We start from the raw sequence: 22,535 nt of genomic DNA, 5'->3' as shown, positions 1-22,535 counted from the left end.
TTTGAGAGAAAAAAAAACACTTTTGCTAGAATTGTAAATTGCTCCCGCAAAATTTAAATTGCAAAGGAATAAAGAAAAAGCATAAAGGAAGAACATCATTACTGTTTCAGGGTGTCTGCCAATATTAAAGGTGGATTTCCCTGACTTTTCCCTGATATTTCCCTGATCTTCTACCTGTTTTCCCTGTTTTAATTTAAAATTACCGAAACTCAACTTCACAAAAATTGATTTTAAAAAGACCTAGATTCTTTTAGCAAAATGCTCTTCAACTGCAAAAGTATAAACAATTACACAACCCACATTAAATGTATCAAGAAATGTTCATAAAGCTCTCTGGCAAATAAAGTTTTAAATTACGTGTACCATATACAACTTATTTAAGTCGGGTCAAACTCGTAAAATAAGTATTTTATTGTAACCAAGATAAATAAAAATAAGTGAAGTAAATGAAGGAACAAAATATAAAATAAACTGTAAAATCAAGTATAAAATATAAAATCCAATACTCTGATAAACTGACTAATACAATAAAATATTGTAACAATAAAAAAATTATATTTCAAGAAAAATATATTATATATCAAAGAAAAGTTAAGACAACTAACGGGTGATGCGGAAGTTATCGGACAAATCCTAATTTCATTATTTGAGCATAATAATTAGTTTTTGTGGTTTTATGCGTAGGCATAAACGTTCTATAAAGTATAAACTTTATTATTTGAAACACAATTATTTAAAATAAGACTTAATGCAGCTGAACGAGAATCTATACGAAAGCGGCTAAACAAGTTTTTTGTTAATAAACCTAATATAAAAAAAAAAATCGTAAACCATTTTGAAAAGGAAGGATTTGCTCGAAGTACAATATCTGATAACCTAAAAAGACTTGAAACTGTTCAATCGTTTTCTGATAGAAAGCACCCTGGTCGAAAAGGGGTCAGTCAGAGAAAAATAGGTATTAAATTCGGTGTAAATCAATCGACAATTGGTCGTCAGTTAAAAAAAAATGAATATTAAATATAGAAAACGTGAAAAGACTCCAAAATACACTATAGAACAACAAATAAAGGCAAAAAAAAGAAGCAGGAAACTAATTACCCAACTCTATAACACAAAATCGCTTCTAGTCATCGATGACGAAAAATACTTTTGTTTTGCAGGGGACAACATGCCTGGAAATTCTGGAATCTACACAAACAACAAAAAAAACATGCCCAGAAAGTGTTCGTTTTATAGGAAATGAGAAATTTCCAAAAAAATTATTAATGTGGATAGCCATATCTGACCGTGGTATGTCCTAGCCATTGTTTCGCACTTCCAAGGCTGTAGCGATCAATTCATCAATCTATATTAATGAATGTTTAGAAAAAACAACTTCGTCCATTTATTCACAAGTATCATGGAGACTTTAACTATTTATTTTGGCCAGATTTAGCAAGTTCTCATTATGCTAAAGATTCTCTAAATTGGATGGATCAATATGTCTATTACGTTGATAAAGAATCCAATCCCCAAATGTGCCTCAAGCACGACCAATTGAAAACTTTTGTTATCAATTGGCACAGAAGGTTTACGAGGGAGATTGGCAAGCTTCAACAGAGCAAGTTTTGATTGATCGTTTTAAACTAAAACTACAAGAAATTGATTTAAACTTTTTACAGTCGCATATGAAAGCCGTCGGAGAAAAATTGAGATCAATTGCAGATAGTGGTGTTTTTTCACATAAAAAATAATATATTTTTATTAAAAGATAAATGCTTTATTTAAAAAAAATATAATAGTAGTTTGTTTTTAATTTATAAATAAGTTATTGACGTTTTTATTTTGTCCGATAACTTCCGCATCACCTTTTAATACAACCATCAAGTATCTTTATCTTACACTTTTAAGGCATATTTTGCTTGACCACCATTTCTATCAGGAGCTTGCATTAACCATCGCTATATGGACCTCTCGACATCTGTATTACTTGCTCCTTTTTCATGTTTTTGAATTGCACTTTTGAAATTTAAAACAAAATATTTAGATGTTAATTAACGTACTTTTGATTATGCCAGGAATTTGTTTTAGCTACAAGGGAATGCTGCTACATTGTACATCTTAAAGCCTGCTCCAACAAGTAAGTGCTGCAAAATCGACTGAGAGTTTGGTTGAGTATGCAGTTATTAAATAGTAAAAATAACAAAAAGTATATTAAAATTTTTTTTATGTTTCTATTACAAAGTTACCTCTTTGAGCAAGTCTCACAACAAGCAAAATAATAAAGTTGTTTTATGTCGATTAACTTCAGATTTACCAATTCATATAAGTAAATGATTTAATTATATATCTATATATATTATATTTAACATTATATTTATGTATATACATAACTATGATTAAAATACAAATCTATATATATTATACTAATATTATATTTATGTATTTATGTATTTATAATTATATAAATACTTAAATATAATTATACGTATATCATTTACTTATACCATAAATGAAATAAATATAAAATAAATAATATAAAGTATAAATGATTTGAGATCCTTATATCATGCTCTTATTAATAGTATAAAGGTATAACCTATGACTTGTTAATGTTATACTAATAGTATTATTATAACATCAACAAGTTATAGGTTATACCTTGTTAAAATAACATTTGCCGAATGTTATATTTCAACTGAATGTTATATTATAACCTATAACAATATTCATTATTAAATAGTATAACCAATAAATGATTTGAGTTCCTCAAAAAACATTTTCTAACTTTTAAAATAAAACCAAGTATTATGATATTATGTAATATACTGTCATAAGTAGGCCCTCCGCGATCCCAAATGACGCCTGGGTCAAAATTTACCTAGCGCCCAATCATATCGACCGAATCCAAAAAAGTTTGAGTACTGTCAAAACGCTAATTTTTTTTTACTGAAATCTGAGGGGGTGGGTTGGGGAAGCTTCTAATTATTTTTGAAATATATTAAAAAAGAAATGTACTAATAGACGTGTTATTGAACTTTTTTTATATTGCAAGTAACTGTAAGTTTTAAATGTAATAGATATTTAATGCTTCAAGAGAAGTTGACTCTGCGGGCTTTATTCGTAATAAAATTCGAAATAGCTAAGTCGTAGCACAGACTTTTTGCAAGATCGTGTTCAATAAATATAACTAGGAGATTAGTTAGCCGGTCTTGACTCATTTTAGACCTTAATGTTGTTTTGACTAGACTAAGCTTACTGAAAGACCGCTCTCTTTCGGCGATAGAAACGGGAATCGTGTTAAAAATACGTAACAAAATACATATTGATTCGAAAAGAGACTCTAGACCTTTCTGATAGATTCCATTTAATAGCTTCATTGTAGTGAGATTTTCGTTTGGACAAAAAGATTGGCGCACTTCAGCGTACCCAGATGACGAACCTCTAAAATAAGTTTGTCTCCATCTACATCGCTCACGTAGATTTGCGCCAATGTTTTACATTTCTCCTCCACATTGGTGGTTCAACTTTTTTTCTTCACTCGACCTATTATTTGATTCTGAGAGCCATAGGATAGAGAAACTGTTCGTCGTCTTTTCTGTAGGTTAAAATCTATCTTTAATTAGTTGAAATAAAGTATCGAGAGCGGTGTTATACACGTTCACCTCAAACTGCTTTTCATCGTTTTCATAGAAAAAAAATTCGTTCCTTGCTTCTTCGTAAAATAATTTCCTTTTCCTTGTACTTTTTTGAACTAATTTTGGCTGAAATCCATAGCTTGCTAGACCAGAGGCAATCAAATATGCTTCATTACCTAATTCGAGCCGAAAAGATTTAAATCTAGTAAGATCCTCGATAAGAGTCCTCATAAGTTTCATCTCATTATCTAGAGTAATATTTTCTGATTGAAATGACAGGTTGACATAGTTTAATGCTTGAAGTGCTTTGAACCAAAAGGTTGTCATAATAACAAACTCAAATGAATGAATCCATTTCTCCAAAGATTTTCCGTCATTCAAAAGATCTCCAGTTAAATCCAGATCACAAAGTTTCTGAAAAGAAAGAAGGGTTTCTCTGTGTCGCTTAACTAACGGCTTTACAGCCTCAATGCGTGCACTCCATCGAGTTTGCGAGGTTTGATGAAGAGACAAACCAGTCGTCTTGGTCAAGGTTTTCCACCTTATAGGGCTTTCACTAAAAAGATTGTAGAGTTACTGAATTATGCTAAAATAGTTCTTCATTTCGACAGAAGATTCAATGGAGTGAACACCAGCTGAGTTAAGGTTACGAGTGCTGCATGGCATGTAAAAAGTTTGGTTACGAGTGCTGTATGGCATGTAAAAAGTTATTGCTTGTACTCCTAAAAAGATTGTAGAGTAACTGAAGACTTGTACTCTTGTAAAACTTGTACTCCTTTGTACACGTAGATGATGCGATTGATTACCAGCCCCGCAAACTTGCTTACTTCCGAAATGTGAGCACAGAAAGCAAAGAAATATCTTAGAAGTTGCACTCCAAACAAGCAAATCTCTGTTTATTTTTTCCTCGTTACGAGTTTCGTAACGAGGAAAAATTTGATTTTCTTTTGAAACTTGAATTCCGTGAAAAACTGATTCAGAAAACTTAATCTTAACCGAGTCTCTCGGAAATAAAAGAAAGAGTTTTAGGAGGCCAAATAAAGCAACTGCATCACATTTAATTTTAGATATAATTTCATCCAACAAAGCAGGATCATTTGTTGTATTTGTCTCAGCAATCTTATCTTTATACTCATATTTCAAATAAATATTTAAACAAGTATATTACTTACACAAGCTCAAAATGATTATTAAAAGAATCTTCGCAAACCAAATTTTCCAATAAATTGTTTCCATTTTCCATTTTTCTTGTTGCCAATATTGTGCTACTTTAAGGAGACAGTGCTTCTTCTGAGCTCAAAAAATTTTCATACGACTCATTTGCAAAGCCATCTTATAGAAAATGAAGTAAAAGATTTGAAAATCTCTTGATTTATTTAGAAATAGTATAATGGGAGAAAAATATGAAAAAGAAGGATATATTTAGATTAATGAACTTCCTATTTCAAAGGCTTGATGTGTCTGGGAGGAATTTTTAATAATTAATATGGAAACTGCAGGCCTATCCCTATTTTATTTTTTTAGCTCGTATACCACAAACTTCCAGTGTATGCTTATTTTTTTTCTCATTTGCTGTCTTATTAGCCACATTTTTTCTGTTTTGACAGCCAGAATCTTTTTACTTGAAACTGAACATGTTTTGTTTTTACAAAACAGAATAACTCAAGTATTAAAGCTATTTTTATGCTAATTAGTGAACTTAAATGAAGTCTTGGAATCTCAGTTATACAATGTACTTTAACTTTTGTTGATATATATATATATGTATATATATATATATATATATATATATATATATATATATATATATATATATATATATATATATATATATATATATATATATATATATATATATATATATATATATATATATATATATGTATTTAAATATGTATGTATGTATGTGTGTGTGTATGTATGTATGTTTGTATATATATATTATATAGATAGATATAGATGTGTTTTATATGAAAAATTGCAGCCCATTTATATATATAAATATATATACATATATATATATATATATATATATATATATATATATATATATATATATATATATATATATATTTATATATATATATATATATATATATATATTAACATATATATATATATATATACATATATATATATGTATATATATAAATATGTATGTATGTATGTGTGTATGTATGTATGCTTGTAATATATAAATATATATATATATATATTTATATATATATATATATTTGCTTATTTTTACACAAAACACATCTATATCTATACATATTATATATACATACATACATACATACATATATATATATATATATATATATATATATATATATATATATATATATATATATATATATATATATATATATATATATATATATATATATATATATATATATATACATATATATATGTATATATATGTATATATATATATATATATATATATATATATATATATATATACATATATATATATGTATATATATATATGTATATATATATATATATATGCATATATAGATATATGTATATATATATATATATATATATATATATATATATATATAATATTATATGTGTATTTATATATGCATATGTATATATATGTATTTATGTATGTGTGTTACAGATATAGATATAAACATGTGTTTTTTATTAACAAAGCAGCCGTTATGAGTTTTTCCTGCAAAAGTTTTGACTAGTCTCAGACTTCCGCATATGTATTCGGATAATGTTGTATTGCTGTGGCAACAATTCTTAAACTTATATTTTTAAAAATAAGTTTCAAGTGTATTGTTACTATAAACTTGTATTATAAAGCTAGAAGTTTTTCTTTGAAGCCCTGTGTAAAAAAGTTATTGTCATATGTGCGCACCTTCTACTCCTTAATTAGGATTCTTTATTAGAGTTGTTATTTCTAATAAAGAAGGTAACATTTAGAGGTTGCATCATATGGGTGGAATGTGGTGGCAATGTTAGCATTACAATTGAATGTTTTCTGCAGTATTCAATGGCTGAAAAACTTATGTGTGAGTTATGGTTATCCACAATTAACAGAACAGGATCAGCAATAGTTTGTTTTGTGTGATAAACAAAGTGCTTCAAATAATTTACAAAAATTTCCTGCGTCATCCAACCAGATTTATGGGCAAAGCCAACTGAATCATGTGAAGTATTGTCCAGAAAATCATGCCGCATTCTTTTATGTGTAAAAATAAAAACCGGAGGTATGTAAGTTCTTACAGCATTCATGCTACAAAACGTGGTTACGGCTTTTCCTCTTTCAGCAGAAATAGCTTTGTCCACTCTTTTAATGCCTTTGACAGAAAATAATTTTGGGATTTTTGTTGGTACATTGGGTAACCCACTTTCATCAGCATTGAAGATTCTTGAAGGTAAAAATTTATGCGTTCTCAAGAGATCTCGAAGTAAATCAAAAAATATTGCAACCCGTGGGGAGTTAAAACCATGAATTCTTCCCAGAGACGTCATTTCAGGAGTTCGTAATGAAATATTGTTGTGGCATTTCAAAAATCCACCTAACCAGTCAAGACCACCAATTTCTGCAAAATTTCTGAAATTTCAGCACGTTCTGCAAATTCAAATGCAAATTTTGTGAGCTGTACTTTTGTCATACCAAAAAATCTTTTGCTCAACTCAATTAAATATTCTTCGAGTAATTTTTCCATTTCCATTGAAAATATAGGACGAAACCTTCCATTGCTGATTGGAAATTAATCAGAAGATTTCTTAAGGTAACGCCTTAATGTTGCTTCTGGAACTCTAAAATTTACAGCAGCTTGGTTCTTGTTGCAAGCATTGGAATTGCAAGCTTCAATAGCTTGAGTCATGTTCTGCATTGTCCAATTTCCATTTGCACTTGTAGTTCTGATATAGTTGCGAACCATTTTAATAACTACAAATAACACAATAGTATGCAATGGGACTGTCAATATAAACAAAGAACATGCAAATACATGTACCATATTAAAAATATACTTTACACACACACATACACACACACACACACACACACACACACACACATATATATATACATATGTATGTATATGTATGTATATATATACATATACATACATATGTATATGTATATATATATATATATGTGTATATATGCATACATATATATATGTATGTATATGTATATACATGTATATATATATACGTATATATATATATATATACAAATACATATATATATGTATATATGTATGTATGTATGTATTTATATGTATATGTATGTATAAAACAGATTACATATAACCATACAGTATAGTTATTAACCCTAATCATATTAGCTATCCTTATTTTACAAACAGATTTACGCATAACTAAAATTGACATATGCATAAATAATAAAATTCACAACATAACTAAATTTAATTAACTTTAAAGTAACTTTAATTATTATTATTTTAAGTTATTTTATTATAATTGTGTTTATTGTTATAACTAAGCACAACTAGGCAACAAGATTTAAGTTAAACGAAACAAGAGGCAGTGTTCATACAGTTTATAGTAAAACATGTACTTCGACAAAACGACAAACGAGTCATCTTACCCCGTTCATCTTGCCCCTAGACTACACAATCTTCAAAGGTGATTCAGAACTATACATAAGTAAGTAATCATAGCTTAATACTACTCGTTTGGCTTCCAAATAGAACAAGCTAAACGAAAAATTCTCTCTTACCTTTAGCTGGTGATGTAATGAAAAAAAAATCAAATCCAAGTAAATTTTTTTTTTCCTAATATCGAAAAAACCATATTTAATACTTATCTTTCATTCCGAAAATAATACTTATAAAGAAAACATAAATAAATCTAGTAGATATAATCTACATCGCTCTCAGCTACAGTCAGCTTTCATATTTAGTTGAATTTTGAAGATAATGGTAGGTCATCATCTTGCCCCATTCGTCATCTTACCCCATGCTCCCCTACGTGTTTATTAAAAGTAATTTTTTTGTCTTGAGTTTAGCTGAAAGCTCATATAAATGTTTTTTTTATATATAAATAAATTTAATATGAATATATTTTCCAAATAAATAAGCATTTTTATGTATTTTTTGTTGTTTCAAATACTTTCAAAGTTTTTTCACATAATTATAAAGAACATGTTTGGTTAAAAATAAAATTAAAAACGACATTTTGAACTTTTTTTATTTTATTTACAAATTTTATATTTAATTTTTTTTTCTTATAAAAAAAGACCTTTATTTTCCACAGTGGGCCGGGGCCGCGGTCACTGATTTCCTTATAGTGTAAGGCTTCTGATTTGGTTCACTGATTTCCTTATAGTGTAGGGCTTCTGTAATGATCATGCAGAAGTTATTTTATTTTAAAGCGCACTAATTACTTAAAAATTATCTAATAAATATTTGATTAACTTATTGAGGTAATATTCTATATTAATTAACTAATTGTTGGTAATATATTTTCAATACTAAATTTTGATATAATATAAGACATGGCAGTTAATCAATAAATAATTCAGTTAATAAATAACTTAAAGGCGCATAACTTGCTTTTAAAGAAAGGCATCGTTATGTCCTTAATTTGGTTTATAAAGAATTTCTTTTATGAAGTTTTTTAACTTAAATTTTTTTGTTTTTAAAATTTAATTTTAGTTATACAAATTTTTAGTTTTAATTCTTTTTCACTTCACAATGAACCACAGTGACCGCCAGGTTTGAAGTCTCCCCACATCAGATTTTTTTTTATAAATATTTAGTTGTATATATGAAAATAAATATTTGGTTAGTAAAAACCTCTAGGGGAATGGAAAAATGTATGAAAATCAAAGAATAAAAATTATAATTTTTAGTTAAAAAACATCCGCCATTTTCAGAAAAAAAGGCTATAATTTGCTAATCAAATATCGGCATAGTTTGATTTTAGACATACTCTGGTACACAACGACAAGTTTTATTAAATGGCGGTTAACAATCTATGTGCTGTTTGTTTTAAAATCTTTGGTAAAAAGTCAGCAAAGCTTCATAAAATATCTAACGCTATTGAAGAAAAAATAAAAACCTTTATTTGGGATAGCTATGATCAAAATTTAGCAAACCATCCTAAAGTTATTTGTAGCAATTGTTATAAAAACCTTTATTGTTTGGAAAAAAACGATACAAAACACCTTGATAAGTGGCTAAAGCAAATTTCTCAGGTTAGTTGATAAAATTAATAAAAAACTATATTTAAGACTTAGTGTTTAATTAAATAAAGTTGTTTTATTTTTTATTAATTTTAAAAAAATAAAGAGATGTGTCTCAATGAACTTTAATAATCTTGAAAAAAAAAAACATTTAAACAGCTTGTTTTAGGAACTAATATGCCATCGATGTGTTTATTTTTGTTGTGTTATATTTTTTATATTACTAATTTATATAGCTTTAGATTTTTTTTTGATTAGATAAACCGTCAAGATATCAGAAGAACTTCAGATGTTTCAGAAATATCAAAAGATATTAACATTTTTACTTCTGAGTTAAATGATGATAAAAATGAAAGGATGTGCTTAAAATGTTATGGAGTTGTTAAGTCAGGCATTATTCATCTTTGTAGTGATGTTCAAGCTGTGAAAAATTTAGTTAATGCAGCATATGCATTGGGATCAGCAAGTGCAGAACGTGTCGCCTCAAGTATTTTAAAAACAAAAATGGAAAAGGAAAATATTTTTAGAGGTGAAAAATTCACAATTGCTACTTATGGGAAACCATTAACTATTGTTGCCGGAACTACTGACAATAAATGTGACCGTGCTAATTTTAGTCAAGTATCTTTTGGAACAATCATTGAGCTTATAAAATGTTTAGAACTATCTCAGTGTAAAACCAAAAAAATGTGTTCTATATTTAGAAAAAGTCTTGGCTTTCAAAGTAGCATTGCAGGAAATATTGTTAAAAAATTAGAGGCTTTAAAAGCAGAAATGAATGAATATTTTTCATGTAAAGAAGAAGAATTTGTTGAAGCTGGTGATGTAGTAAATAAATCAATGGTTTATATTAAAGATATTGATGAATTTATACATGATATAATCACTGAAAGGAATATTGACCCGTTTTCTACAATTGTAAGAGTTGCTGTGGATTCTGGTCAAGGTTTTTTAAAGGTCACTATGAATGTTTTTAATCCGCATGATAAAACTAGCAACCAACCTGACCTTGATGACTCTGGAGTTAAGCGTTGTTTTATTGTTGCTATTGTAGAAGGAGTGTCTGAACACAATGGAAATCTTAGAAAATTAGTTGATACTCTTAATCTTCAAAATATTAAGTATTCTGTTGCATTTGATTTAAAGTGTGCAAACTCAATGTTTGGCATTACAAGCCATGCTGGAAAATATAGTTGTTTGTGGTGTAAAGGAGAGAGTCTTTTGGATGGTGGAGAAAAACGAACTCTTGGTTCCCTCGATTATCATTACAGTAAATACACAGAAGCTGGAAAACCAAAATCAAAGATGGCTGATTATAAAAATGTTATTAATCCAAGATTATTATATCTTGAAGAGGATCCAGACACAATTATTGAAAATTTAGTTCCAGTACCTGAGTTGCATACATTAATCGGAATAGTTACAACTTTTGGAAAACTATTATCAAAACTATGGCCTGGCTTTGAAAAGTGGTTAAACTCAAATTACATATTTTTCAGAGGTTACCATGGCATTGGATTTGATGGCAACAATGCCAACAGACTTTTAGATAAGTTAGATGTTCTTTCTCGTGATATTGCTGATCAAGGAAAGCTTGATTTACTACCAGTAATTGAATGTTTAAGAAAGTTTCAATTAATGAAGCAAGCCACCTTTGGAGAAAAAGTTGGTGATATTGAATCTGTTGTTTTCGAATTCAAGATGTCTTATGCTAATTTAAGGGAATATATTAATACTTACTTTGAAAACATTTCTTTGAATATACTGTGGAAAGTTCATATTGCAGTTAACCATATTGTACCATTTCTAAAAAGTACCAATACTGATAATGGGCTTGGAATTTACTCTGAACAAGCAGGTGAATCTGTTCATCATGAGTTTAGAAAGACATGGAATAAATATAAGAGACGACAAAGCCACCCAGACTATGCTAAACGGTTAAAGTCAAGTGTTGTGGAATTTTCAACATTTAATAAATAGTTAACAAGTTTACTGATCAATTTAATATATTTTGCTACACAACTATGTCAAAATTATTATTTACAAAGTATTTTAATAGCATTAAAAATACTTTTAATTGAGTATTGATAAAATAGAATGCTATTTTTGTATTTCAAAGCTTAGTCAAGATATTTTTCACATTAAATGCATTTTGTTGTTGTTTTTATACCTACATTCTTTTTCTTTGTAATCTTTTATATAAATGTTCTAACACTTTTTTAATGCCTTTATATTATGGGAGTACACAAGTACAGAGTAAAAATTAGGTTTCTTCATGAAATAATGTGAAATATATGAACTTCAATAAGGTTAACGGTGTACCGCCCCTCCCCTTTTATCTAAAGTTTAGATGTGTAAAAATTTTATTCTAGCCATACCTATGGAGGTTCTTAATACCTTTACTTAACTTATATACTATGTTACTTCTTAATAAGAAAAAAAAATTGGATGTGGGGAGACTTCAAACCTGGCGGTTATTGTGGTTCACAGTGACTTATAAACACTCGTTTGGTATGCAGAATATATTAAATCTATTTGATAATAATGATGATGATGATGATGATGATGATGATGATGATGATGATGATGATGATGATGATGATGATGATGATGATGATGATGATGATGATGATGATGATGATGATGATGATGATGATGATGATGATGATGATGATGATGATGATGATGATGAGGATGAGGATGATGATGATGATGATGATAATGATGATATATTATATATATTTAATTTGATTACAATTAATATATTATAAAATATATTAATTAATAAAACAAATAAACTTTTAGTATGCAGTTTTTTTAGTTGGTTTTTCAATTTCCAGATATCTTTATTGTCTTAACACCAGTGATAAAATTCTCTTAAGAAATAAAAGATATGTAGAAATACCATTATGGTATTTATTAGCATGAAGGCACAAAAAAAAAATTTGAGCAGTCTCAATAAATCTTTTTTTTAATGCATTTTTTTGTAATTTATTTGATTTTGAGTTAGTTAAATTTCACTCAAAAGTAAAATTATTCTCATTTATTTTTTTATTATTTTATTTAAAGTTTTTCCATATTTTTAGTTTTTGTAATAAAACCTGAACTTTTAAAAATTTTGTTTTTAAAAGTTTATATTTTATATCAGAGAAAAAAATGTTTCCTTGAATGTTTTGTTAAAATATTTAACAAACTATATTAATTCATTGTATATTCTTATATAGTTAATTTTTTAGTTTTTATTGTTGCTTTTGAGTTTTTATCTTATTTATTTTAAGCTTAATTATATGAAAAAGACTTCAAGGTTGATTGAGAGAGTCTTAAATGCATATTTTCAACTTGACAGGGTTTGTTATATATTTATTATTTATGGATTATCTAAGCCACTGTTAATAATAAATATGTATTTATTTATTAACATAATAATGTTTGTTTGTCTTGTTGTTTAAAGTTATTAGCGATATTAAAACTTATGAAAAAGCTTTTACTTAGCGAACTTCTGATATCATGAGTTGATAAACCTTTAATGATATAATTTTAGTAAAAATTATAAAGTTCAGTTATTATTGTTGATGAGTTGAACAATTATAGAATTTAATTAATTTTTTTTGATCTGCTTATAATTAACCTTATGAACATTAATGTAAAATACTTGCAGTTTTGGTCTAACAGTCTAACAGTCCTAGCAGCACTTTTTTTACTAACTAAGCAACTGCATAACAATTTTGATAATTGTTATGTAGTTTTATCAATTCCATGGGTAAAACCATATGTCTGTTTTTTAAATACACTCCCTTTTATAACAAATTTCATGCAATAATCTATTATTTTTCAAAAACTATAACAAAATAAATTATTAATCCCCCTCAATTTGAGAGAGGCTGTAAACATGGCAGAGTTATAAAAACTGAACAGTTAAAGATTATTGCATGAAACTTGAAATTATTGCATGAAACTTGAAATTTGTTGATGAATATGAATTTAAATAAAAATAATAAAGTAAATATTTTATAAACTCGTTGCTCCCATGTTAAGGGCTAGGTGGGCCCAAAAATAAGAGTTTTTTTTTTTCCCAATATATATATATATATATATATATATATATATATATATATATATATATATATATATATATATATATATATATATATATATATATATATATGCTTGAGTTTTGGCACTAACAGGCATTGTGCTAACTCCAAACTTTTTTAGGTTTATGTTTATATCAAAAAAGAATGTTTTGCAAAGAATTGGGGTAATTGGAGCTTGGGAACAAAAAAACCCTAATTTTACACTGCTTCGTATTAATATGTAATAAATGTATTAAAAATTCTTTAAACTGAAAATACAAATGTGGGTTGTAAAGATCAAGTAACACATAAAAGTATAACACATATGAAAACATTACCGGGCTGCTTTTTTGTTCGTTTTTATGATGCCAATTGATTTTTTGTCTGAATATCAATTCCACAACCATTTTCATATCTAAGAAGTTCTATTTTTTCTGTGCAATGTTTGTCTGAATATCTAATAATGCCTTATAATAATTTTTTAGAAATAAAAACTTTACGCTATTTGTGACAGTAATAAAAAATAATAATTAAACAAAATAAAACAAAACTAAGTGTGAAAAAAACTACCAGTTTCTTCTCGGTTAACTCTCCTGTTCAGAAATTGCTGTACATTAGAGCAAAAAATAGAGTTTTGATCCATAAACCACTGGCTCTGTTTTTGACAAAGCTCGGCTGCACAACCTGCCTAATAGTGAAATCACTTGACATAAAAGCTAAGATCGGAATGAAAATATTGAAAGAATGGTCTAACTATAAAGTTTCTTATGACGAAGATATAGAGGAACAGTTAAGTTCGATACGTAAGAAAATATGTGGTCGCAAAAAATAGGGACTTTAAGCTGTATTAAAGATAAGAAAAGAAGTTAAAAAAGAGACCATTTTAAAAAATATTTCAAAATCTCTAACGCGAGAGAAAATTGTAACAGTAAACATTTTCACAACTGCATAAAAAATTATAAAACAATATTTACAGGTTCCTGAAACGTTTTTTTTGTGAGTATTATTCTTGTCTTTATAGGCGTCAATTTTTAAAAATTTAAGATTTGAAAATAAAATTACAACAGAGTTGGTTGATTCACCTCGAACACGCCATATCTGTAAAACGTCAATATGTGTTATACTTTCTGGGACCAGTTTTATGTCTGACTCTATACAATCGTTGGTATAATGATGCAGCAACCTGCTTACAACATGCCCTCTACATCTTGTTTTCAATTACATTTAGTATAATATAATATTATTTAATATATTATTATTATGTCTAAAATATATTTAATATATTGTTATTATATCTTATATATAATAATAATATATTATTATTATATCTAAAATATATTTAAAAAATAGTGATACGCTGCCTTTTTTATTAAAATCAATTTATTTATAAACATATCGTATAACAAGAAATGATTTTTAAAGAATTTAGCATAAATTATTTCACCAGTAGACTGCCATAATAGTCTAAAAACTATGTATTGTTTACATATCGCAGATGCAATATTACACTTCGTAACAAACATAATTAATGGATGCTTTTACATTTTTACAAAATTTTCAAATAAGCAATAGGAAAGAGTTTGATTCTTTTCGGCTCATATTTTATATCTATCTATATGTGTTGTCCCCTTAACAAAATATTTCTTAATAAAATTGTGAGTTATATTTGGTTAAAATGCCTCTTGTTCAAGTTGAAAACTGTTGTTTATAGATACCTCTTCATTGAGAGCAACAAGTTCATCATGTTTATGTTCACGAAAAACAGGTCTATTCCTACATTAATGACATATAAAAAGGAAAGAGTTCCGCTACCTTTTTTTCTAAAAAAAGCACTGTATATATATATATATATATATATATATATATATATATATATATATTATATATATATATATATATATATATATATATATATATATATATATATATATATATAACAATATTGCAATAATTTTTAATAGTAAATAGGTGAGTTTTTTTTTTAGTCAAAATTCAATACAAAAGAGAGATGACATCAAAGATAGGCTGCCTGTCCAATTCAAAGTTATACTAATGGTTATATTTGGGGGAAAAAAGAGTAATATTTAGATAGGCACTTTTTAAATAGTTTAGATATTTATAAGAAAAGTTCTGGAAAACATGGTTGTAAGACTGTAAAATGCAGTCTGGGTAATACAAATAATTGATTAAGAAATAAATTAAGCAACAAAAGTAGAAGCAATTTGTATGTTTATTAGTGAATTAAGCTGTTTCTTTGGATGTACAAAAAGGATGTGGCCAATAAATTCAAATAATAAATTTGAGAAAAATTTTGTCTAAAAATTTTCTTACTTTTGCGAAGAAACCAGATAAATGCATGTGTAAATATAAGACTTGCCTAGAGACAAAACTTTTCTGAAATCAATTATAAAACAAGATTTTTTTTGGATCAAGTATTAAAAGATTAGGCACATATCAAGGACTAAAGGTAAATTATAAGTGTTGTCTGAATTTAAGGAAGAGAGAGCCAAAAGTTTTAACATATAGTTTCGGCAGTTAGCTGGGAAAAACAGAAAACATGCTAGAGTCAGAAAAAAGAAACAAATCGAAGAGTAAAAAAAGGTAAGTTTAAGCAAACGTTACAAAAAGGTTAGTGATTGGTGTTGTCTGAAAAAAGAGTCACAAAGTTAACTTCTTTTTTTTTTTATTCATCTTCATTTCCAACAAGGCTGCAAGCACCCTCTGTTAGAGTTATTAAAGTTACTGGAAGAGAAAAGATGAAGTTTATACAGCAAGATAACGATTGAAAGACATCTTAAAATATTGCAAATTATGTAAATAAGGAAAACAAGATGAAGGAAGCGAATTCCATAGAAATGATATTTGAGGAAAAAAACTGGACATATAAGAATTTAGAGCACTGAGGAACAGTCACAGGAAAAGGAAAAGATTTAATAGAATGACAAGTAACATGAAAATGAATTCTAGTATATTGTACAGTAGTCTTTATAGAAAAAGAAAAAGAAGCACCATTACGATGATGGTTGGAGGTTGGTTGCAAGAGCAGGTCCAACTATGTTAACAATTCATTTTTGCACCGAGTCTAAGAGAGAAAGAGCATCATTGAAAGATCCACCCTAGATACGGAAACAGTATTCCATACCAGGACGGATTTGAGATTTATAGAGATAAAGAATAGAATCCGGAGTAAGAAAGTAACTAGCACAATAAAAAGATGCAACCATAGCAGATGCTATTTTTTCAATCAATTTTATATGTGGTTTCCAATAAAGATCTGAATTAAGAAGGTACATTACCGTTCATAAATATGAAGATCTAGATAATTGCGATAACAATTAGTTGAAGAAAATTGAACTTTCTCTGATTTAAAGCTCACCAACCACTGTGAGCCCCATGCTGTAGCAGAAGTGAAATCCTTTTCAAGCTCAAATGCTCCTCATAGCAATCAGAGAGTGTTGGCTTCTTATCAAGGCAAGAATAATTGGTAGTATTATCAGCAAACAATGCTTCCTTAGATGTAAAAATATCTGAAGGATCATTAATGTAAACTAAAAAGAGTATTGATTCAAGGATAGAACCTCAAGAAACCCCTGAAATGACAGGGTATAAAGAACAGAGCTGTCCATCGAGGACAACTTTAAAAAAAAGATCAGTAAGGAAGGATTTAATAATCTTTAAGATTTTACTTGATACATCATAAGAAGAAAGCTTATGGAGAGGGTCAGCATGCAAGCTTTTTAAAAGCTTTAGACATGTCAAGACCTCTTAACCTCTCCACATCTATCTATTGCACTAAAAAATCTATTGGTTATTACTGATAGAAAATCAGCTGTAGAACGAGAACATCGAAATTCATATTAAGGGTCATTAAATAAGTTATTAGATTCAAGATTAGAGATTAAGTGTTTGTTAATTTAAAACTCAAAAACCTTGCTCCTAATAGAAAGAAGACTAATGAGATGATGATTAGACGATTCAGATTGTCTAGTTTTTGAAAATAGAGATAACACATGCCACTTTCCAGTAGACTGGATAACAAGACTCTTATTGGCATTTGTTAAATAGTTTTTAAAGTATAAACGACAGCTCCGGAGAACACATCTGAAAGACTTTAATAGGTATGTTGTCTAAAGTACAAGCTGTAGAAAAATTTAGGCAGGAAATCATTTTTATAGATACAGAAGCTGGATTGAAACGAATGTGAAGCAATGGATCAACATGTTTTTTGGCTATATCAGGTATAATGCAACTAGTGAAATCAAGAAATGATATTAATGAGATTTTCTTAGCAAACAATTCAGCTTTGTTTTTAGGTGAGGTGATATAATCCAAACGATACTAGCGAGGTGGAACAACAGATTTTCTCCTATTATACTGTTAATAGTTCTCCAGAAGTCAGAAAAGCATAGCTTTTGAGATGAAGTACTGGGTTTCGTGACATAAGAATAGCGGTCTTTGGCATTAGAAAAAACTTTTTTACAATGGTTTCTAGCAATAGAAAACAGACATCTGTTTTCTAGAGAATTTTTTTTGCTGAAAGATATGAAAGTAATGGTTACAATTGAAAATTGAAGCACCACAATGCAAGGAAAACTATTGAGAAGAGTGAGGCTTGACTTGAAGTTGTTGAGAGGGCATAAAAGATTCCATGCCTTCTTGAATCCAAGAAGTTACATAAAAAGCACATTTTGCAGCAGAAAAACAAAATAATTCTACCCAAATTCTACCATTATGAAGTAAATCACAAGGTCAACAAATTTTTGTCAAAGGAACTTACCTCAAATATTACAGATAACAAATTAGGTTTTCTCTATCCATTTTTTTTTCATTTACACCTTTATTTTTTAATCGTTTTTTTTTTTTCTAAAAATTAACTTTAAAATTTTTTATTGGAAAAATTATTGTGGTGCGAGTGGGCAAATGCCCCTGCTGACCCCCTAGTTGCTACGGGTCTGAAGGCAATTCTGATGATGAAGAAGAATGAGAAGTTTTAAAGATATCAAACCATGATTAGCTCCTAAGTGTGAATGTAGAGAGACTGAGCACATACTAGGATCAGAAAAAAGACATAAGTTAAGTAGAGAAAGTAAATGATTTGGGTTATCTGAAAAGTGTGTTGGAATTTCAACTATTTGTATTAGATATTGAGAAAAGCAAAAGTTGTTGACATAAATGCCTGCAGAGTCACTGACACTTGAGCCATCTGAATCTCTCATTCAGATGGCTCAATTGAGAAATACAAACATTATGAGCTTTAGTGCTTGCACAGTTAGTGGTGTTGGAGCCAAACTTTTCAGTTTGATAAGGACCTTAAGTTTCAAAAACATTAAAATTGGCTGAAGGATAAAGAATAAGGTCCTGTATATTTAGATCAAATTTCACATCTGAAGTGCAATCTGGAGATGAAGGAGAACGATAAGGAACAAAGAGGAAAGTGATAGAGTGAAGAGGTGTTAAGTGGAAGCACATAAAAGAATGGTCTGAGGATTCAAACTTTTATTCCTCAGACCATTGAGGTTTTTTTGAAAAACAGGTGATTTTTTTCAATACTTTTAAAAAATGAATTGAAATGTTAAGGTGGTGATGGTTTTTATGTTTAATATTTTCTGAAACTTTGGTCATAGTTTTGTTTAAAGAATTCTTGAGCTTGCAGTTGCCTTAATCCTGGTTATTAACCCAAGTTCATAAAATTGGGCTCATTATGCAACCTTGAGGAAGCACACTAAAAATACTAACTAGAACAATACCGTAGCGCAATATGATAATTTTTCAAAGATTCTAATAAAAATAAATGTTTTGATAAAAAAATAATAGAAAATAGTTTTATTTTATTAATGGTTTTCTGATGGTTGTTTGTTTTGTTTTATTTCAGATCTTTGCGCTCAGTTTTATTCGTTTTACTCTGCTATGGTTTTGCTTTTTTTTTTGTTTCTATATTTAACTTTATTTTTTTCTTTTAATTTTTCTTAAATTTTTACTTCTACAATTATCTAAATTTGTTTGATTTTTTAATGTAATATAATTTAAAACTTAACAAAAAAGTTTTTTAATTAGCGGATATTATTCAAATTATGATATGCATGTATCTATTATTTTTTTGAATAATTGAATAATTTGGTCGAGTCATATGTATATAAATATGCAACTTTTTAATTGTTTAGTAAAATATAGTTAAAAATTTATATAAATAATATTATTATACTTAATAAACAATAATATAAAGTAAATAGTTAAGGCTTTCTGAAACTATCTGATTAACAAAGCCAAAATATCTATAACAAATATATATTTAAAAATTATTTAATTTTTCAGGCTTATCAAGCTATTGATGTACGTATAGTTGTTGTTGCCATTGATATTCAAAAATATGCACATGCATTTACTCGCTATGAAGATGATTCTGATAAAGATATATACTCCTTTAAAGGTTATATTGACAATGTAATCAAAAAGACTTCACCTTTTAAAAATTTGGTTTTTGATGCTGCCATGTTTTTAAGGTAATTATTTATTATATATAATCATAAACATTTAATTAGATTTAAATTTCGCATAGCCCATTAAGTTTGATGGAGTGGAAGTTGGTATTTTTATTTTACTAATAAAGCATTATTTTCTACCCTATACCCTAAGTTCTGCCACTATAAAGATTTCTCTAATACAGAAAAGTAGAAAATTACAATAAGCATGATATTTTCAAAATTTAAAAAACATTTGAGGTTAATCTTGCAAAAAAAACTTTGAAAATGAAATCAAATGATTTCACACCAATGACTATTTTTGGTGGGCCAGCTCCCAAAATCAAGTCTTTAATTTTTATTAAAAAATTATCTTTGTCTACTTTTTGTTAAACAATGTACAACAAATATTGTATCAGATTAAAATTCCTTACAATCAATTTTCACATTTTTTTATGTCAGTAAAAAGTTCTTAAACAAATGGTTTTAAGTAAATTTTTGCTTCTCCACAGCATACTCCATGATTAATATAATCTATGCTTTAGAAAATAAAAGTATTTCAAAATTTCTTTGGTTTTTAGTTTCATTTAAAGTTTTTATGCAATTTTAAAATATTTAAATGTTTTGATGTTTGGAAAAAGGCATTTACTTTTTATAAAAAAAGAAAGGAAAATGTTATATTTAAAGGTGCTCTTAAAAATGTTCTTTTGACAAGTTCTATTGATGTACTATTCTTTTTTAAATTAAAGTTGACTTTTTTTTTTCTTATGTCAGTTTGGGCAAAAAGTTGCAGAAATGACACTTTGAATTGTCGACTGAGTTATCAAGTCAAAGTGTCAGTTGAATTACTGCTTTCTGTTAAAAAATGAATTCAATTTCTGCATTGAGAAAATCCTAATCTTTAACCTCTATCAAAAATAGTTATCTATGTTTTCTAATATAATATATTAGATTTATGCATATATTATATGCAATATAATATATATTTAATGTAATATAATATTCTAAAAATGAGGCATTGTGGTTATAGATATTAAGTAAAAATAAACTTTTACTTATTTTTTTACAAAAACAACAAAACCCATCCGTAAGTTTTTTGGCCCTCCATCCAATCAATATTAACATAAAATATTCTCCACCCACCCGAACAAGTATAAAACCCTAATTTTTAATAATGTTAACAATAATTAGTTGATTAATTGGGCAACAGCCCAATTAATCCTCTAACTATTATAAACTTTAGCAATATGTCGAGTGATAAAATTAATCATTAAATCAAAACAAAACATTTTAACTAATGAAGTAAAAATTGATTTTATATTTTTATGCTTTGCTTATTAAAACAAATTATTTGTTCTGTTATTGGTAGTTTTAGTTTAAAAAGTTTGTTTCATAAAACTTAACAATAAGATTTGTGTTTAGAAGTTTTATCCTAATTTATTATATTTTATGTAAATGTTATTCAAACTTTTTTTTTTTACTTTTTTTGTATAATCTAAACAGCATATGCATGCACAAAAATTTGAATTTTGTTCAAAGAAGCATAGTTTTTCTTTAAGTCAGTATATTTTTGTATAATCCAAACAGCATATGCACACTTAAACATTTGAATTTTTTACATAGAAATAAGGTTTTTATTTATTTACATAATTGATTATCTTACTGCAGATGGTATTTTTTTCTTCTTTTTTTGAAATTTAAAAACAAATTTCCTATTAATCTAACAGCATTTTTCCTTTACTTTTTACTAGCTTTTTAGTTAGTATTAAACAACGTTTCATTTCTAGAGAAAAATGTATTTAAACAAAGAAAACATAAAGAAAAATTTATTTAAACAGAGATTTCTGATTTGTACTAAATAATGGTTGGCTAGTCAAAATAACAGCTCGTAAACTATGAAAATGTACCTATTAAAGGCCACTTTTAATACTTTCAATGTTTATATGTAAGAATGCTTAGATAATTAAGAGTGTTATCCTGACAGACATTTATAGCCTAATAATGAACTAGGAATCACTATACAATACATACTACATTACATCCACTATACACTATATACTTCATTAAACAAAGAAAATAGTATAGATAAATAATAGAGTATAGCTAAATACAGTTATTCACGAAAGTTTAAACGATTGCAGAGTTTTTATCAAGTAAGTTCAGTTTTTGTTTAACAAAAATAAAATGTTAATGATATCAA

At 27.5% G+C, this 22,535-nt stretch overlaps 3 protein-coding genes across 3 annotated transcripts in view; all 3 read left to right on the top strand.

Moving 5' to 3' along the window:
• The window catches only part of LOC136075972 (zinc metalloproteinase-disintegrin-like HF3), a 50,985-nt gene extending 48,669 nt beyond the window's left edge, over positions 1-2,316 (top strand). The window contains exons 10-11 of the mRNA XM_065789425.1: positions 2,071-2,119; positions 2,225-2,316. Coding sequence (XP_065645497.1) covers positions 2,071-2,119; positions 2,225-2,316 — 141 coding nt within the window. The remainder of the gene's footprint in view (positions 1-2,070; positions 2,120-2,224) is intronic.
• A 7,219-nt stretch (positions 2,317-9,535) lies between these two features.
• LOC136076850 (uncharacterized) lies at positions 9,536-11,954 on the top strand. The gene is made up of 2 exons (XM_065790457.1): positions 9,536-9,816; positions 10,063-11,954. The coding sequence occupies exons 1-2, from the start codon at positions 9,580-9,582 to the stop codon at positions 11,782-11,784; spliced, it is 1,959 nt and encodes a 652-aa protein (XP_065646529.1). The 5' UTR covers positions 9,536-9,579; the 3' UTR covers positions 11,785-11,954.
• A 272-nt stretch (positions 11,955-12,226) lies between these two features.
• LOC136076849 (disintegrin and metalloproteinase domain-containing protein 15-like) overlaps positions 12,227-22,535 on the top strand; it is a 91,365-nt gene continuing 81,056 nt past the window's right edge. The window contains exons 1-3 of the mRNA XM_065790456.1: positions 12,227-12,315; positions 13,083-13,151; positions 20,190-20,377. Coding sequence (XP_065646528.1) covers positions 13,092-13,151; positions 20,190-20,377 — 248 coding nt within the window. The 5' untranslated portion in view covers positions 12,227-12,315; positions 13,083-13,091. The remainder of the gene's footprint in view (positions 12,316-13,082; positions 13,152-20,189; positions 20,378-22,535) is intronic.

This window comes from Hydra vulgaris, chromosome 02 (genome assembly GCF_038396675.1).
Source record: "Hydra vulgaris chromosome 02, alternate assembly HydraT2T_AEP".
Taxonomy (NCBI): Eukaryota; Metazoa; Cnidaria; class Hydrozoa; order Anthoathecata; family Hydridae; genus Hydra; species Hydra vulgaris.
Note: the sequence above shows the minus strand (reverse complement) of the source record. Positions and strands in the feature narration are given on the sequence as shown.

Coding starts and splice junctions, on each gene's coding strand:
- LOC136076850 (XM_065790457.1), top strand. CDS start 9,580: ATGGCGGTTAACAATCTATGTGCTGTTTGTTTTAAAATCTTTGGTAAA. Junction 9,817..10,062: donor GGCTAAAGCAAATTTCTCAG/GTTAGTTGATAA, acceptor TTTTTTGATTAG/ATAAACCGTCAAGATATCAG.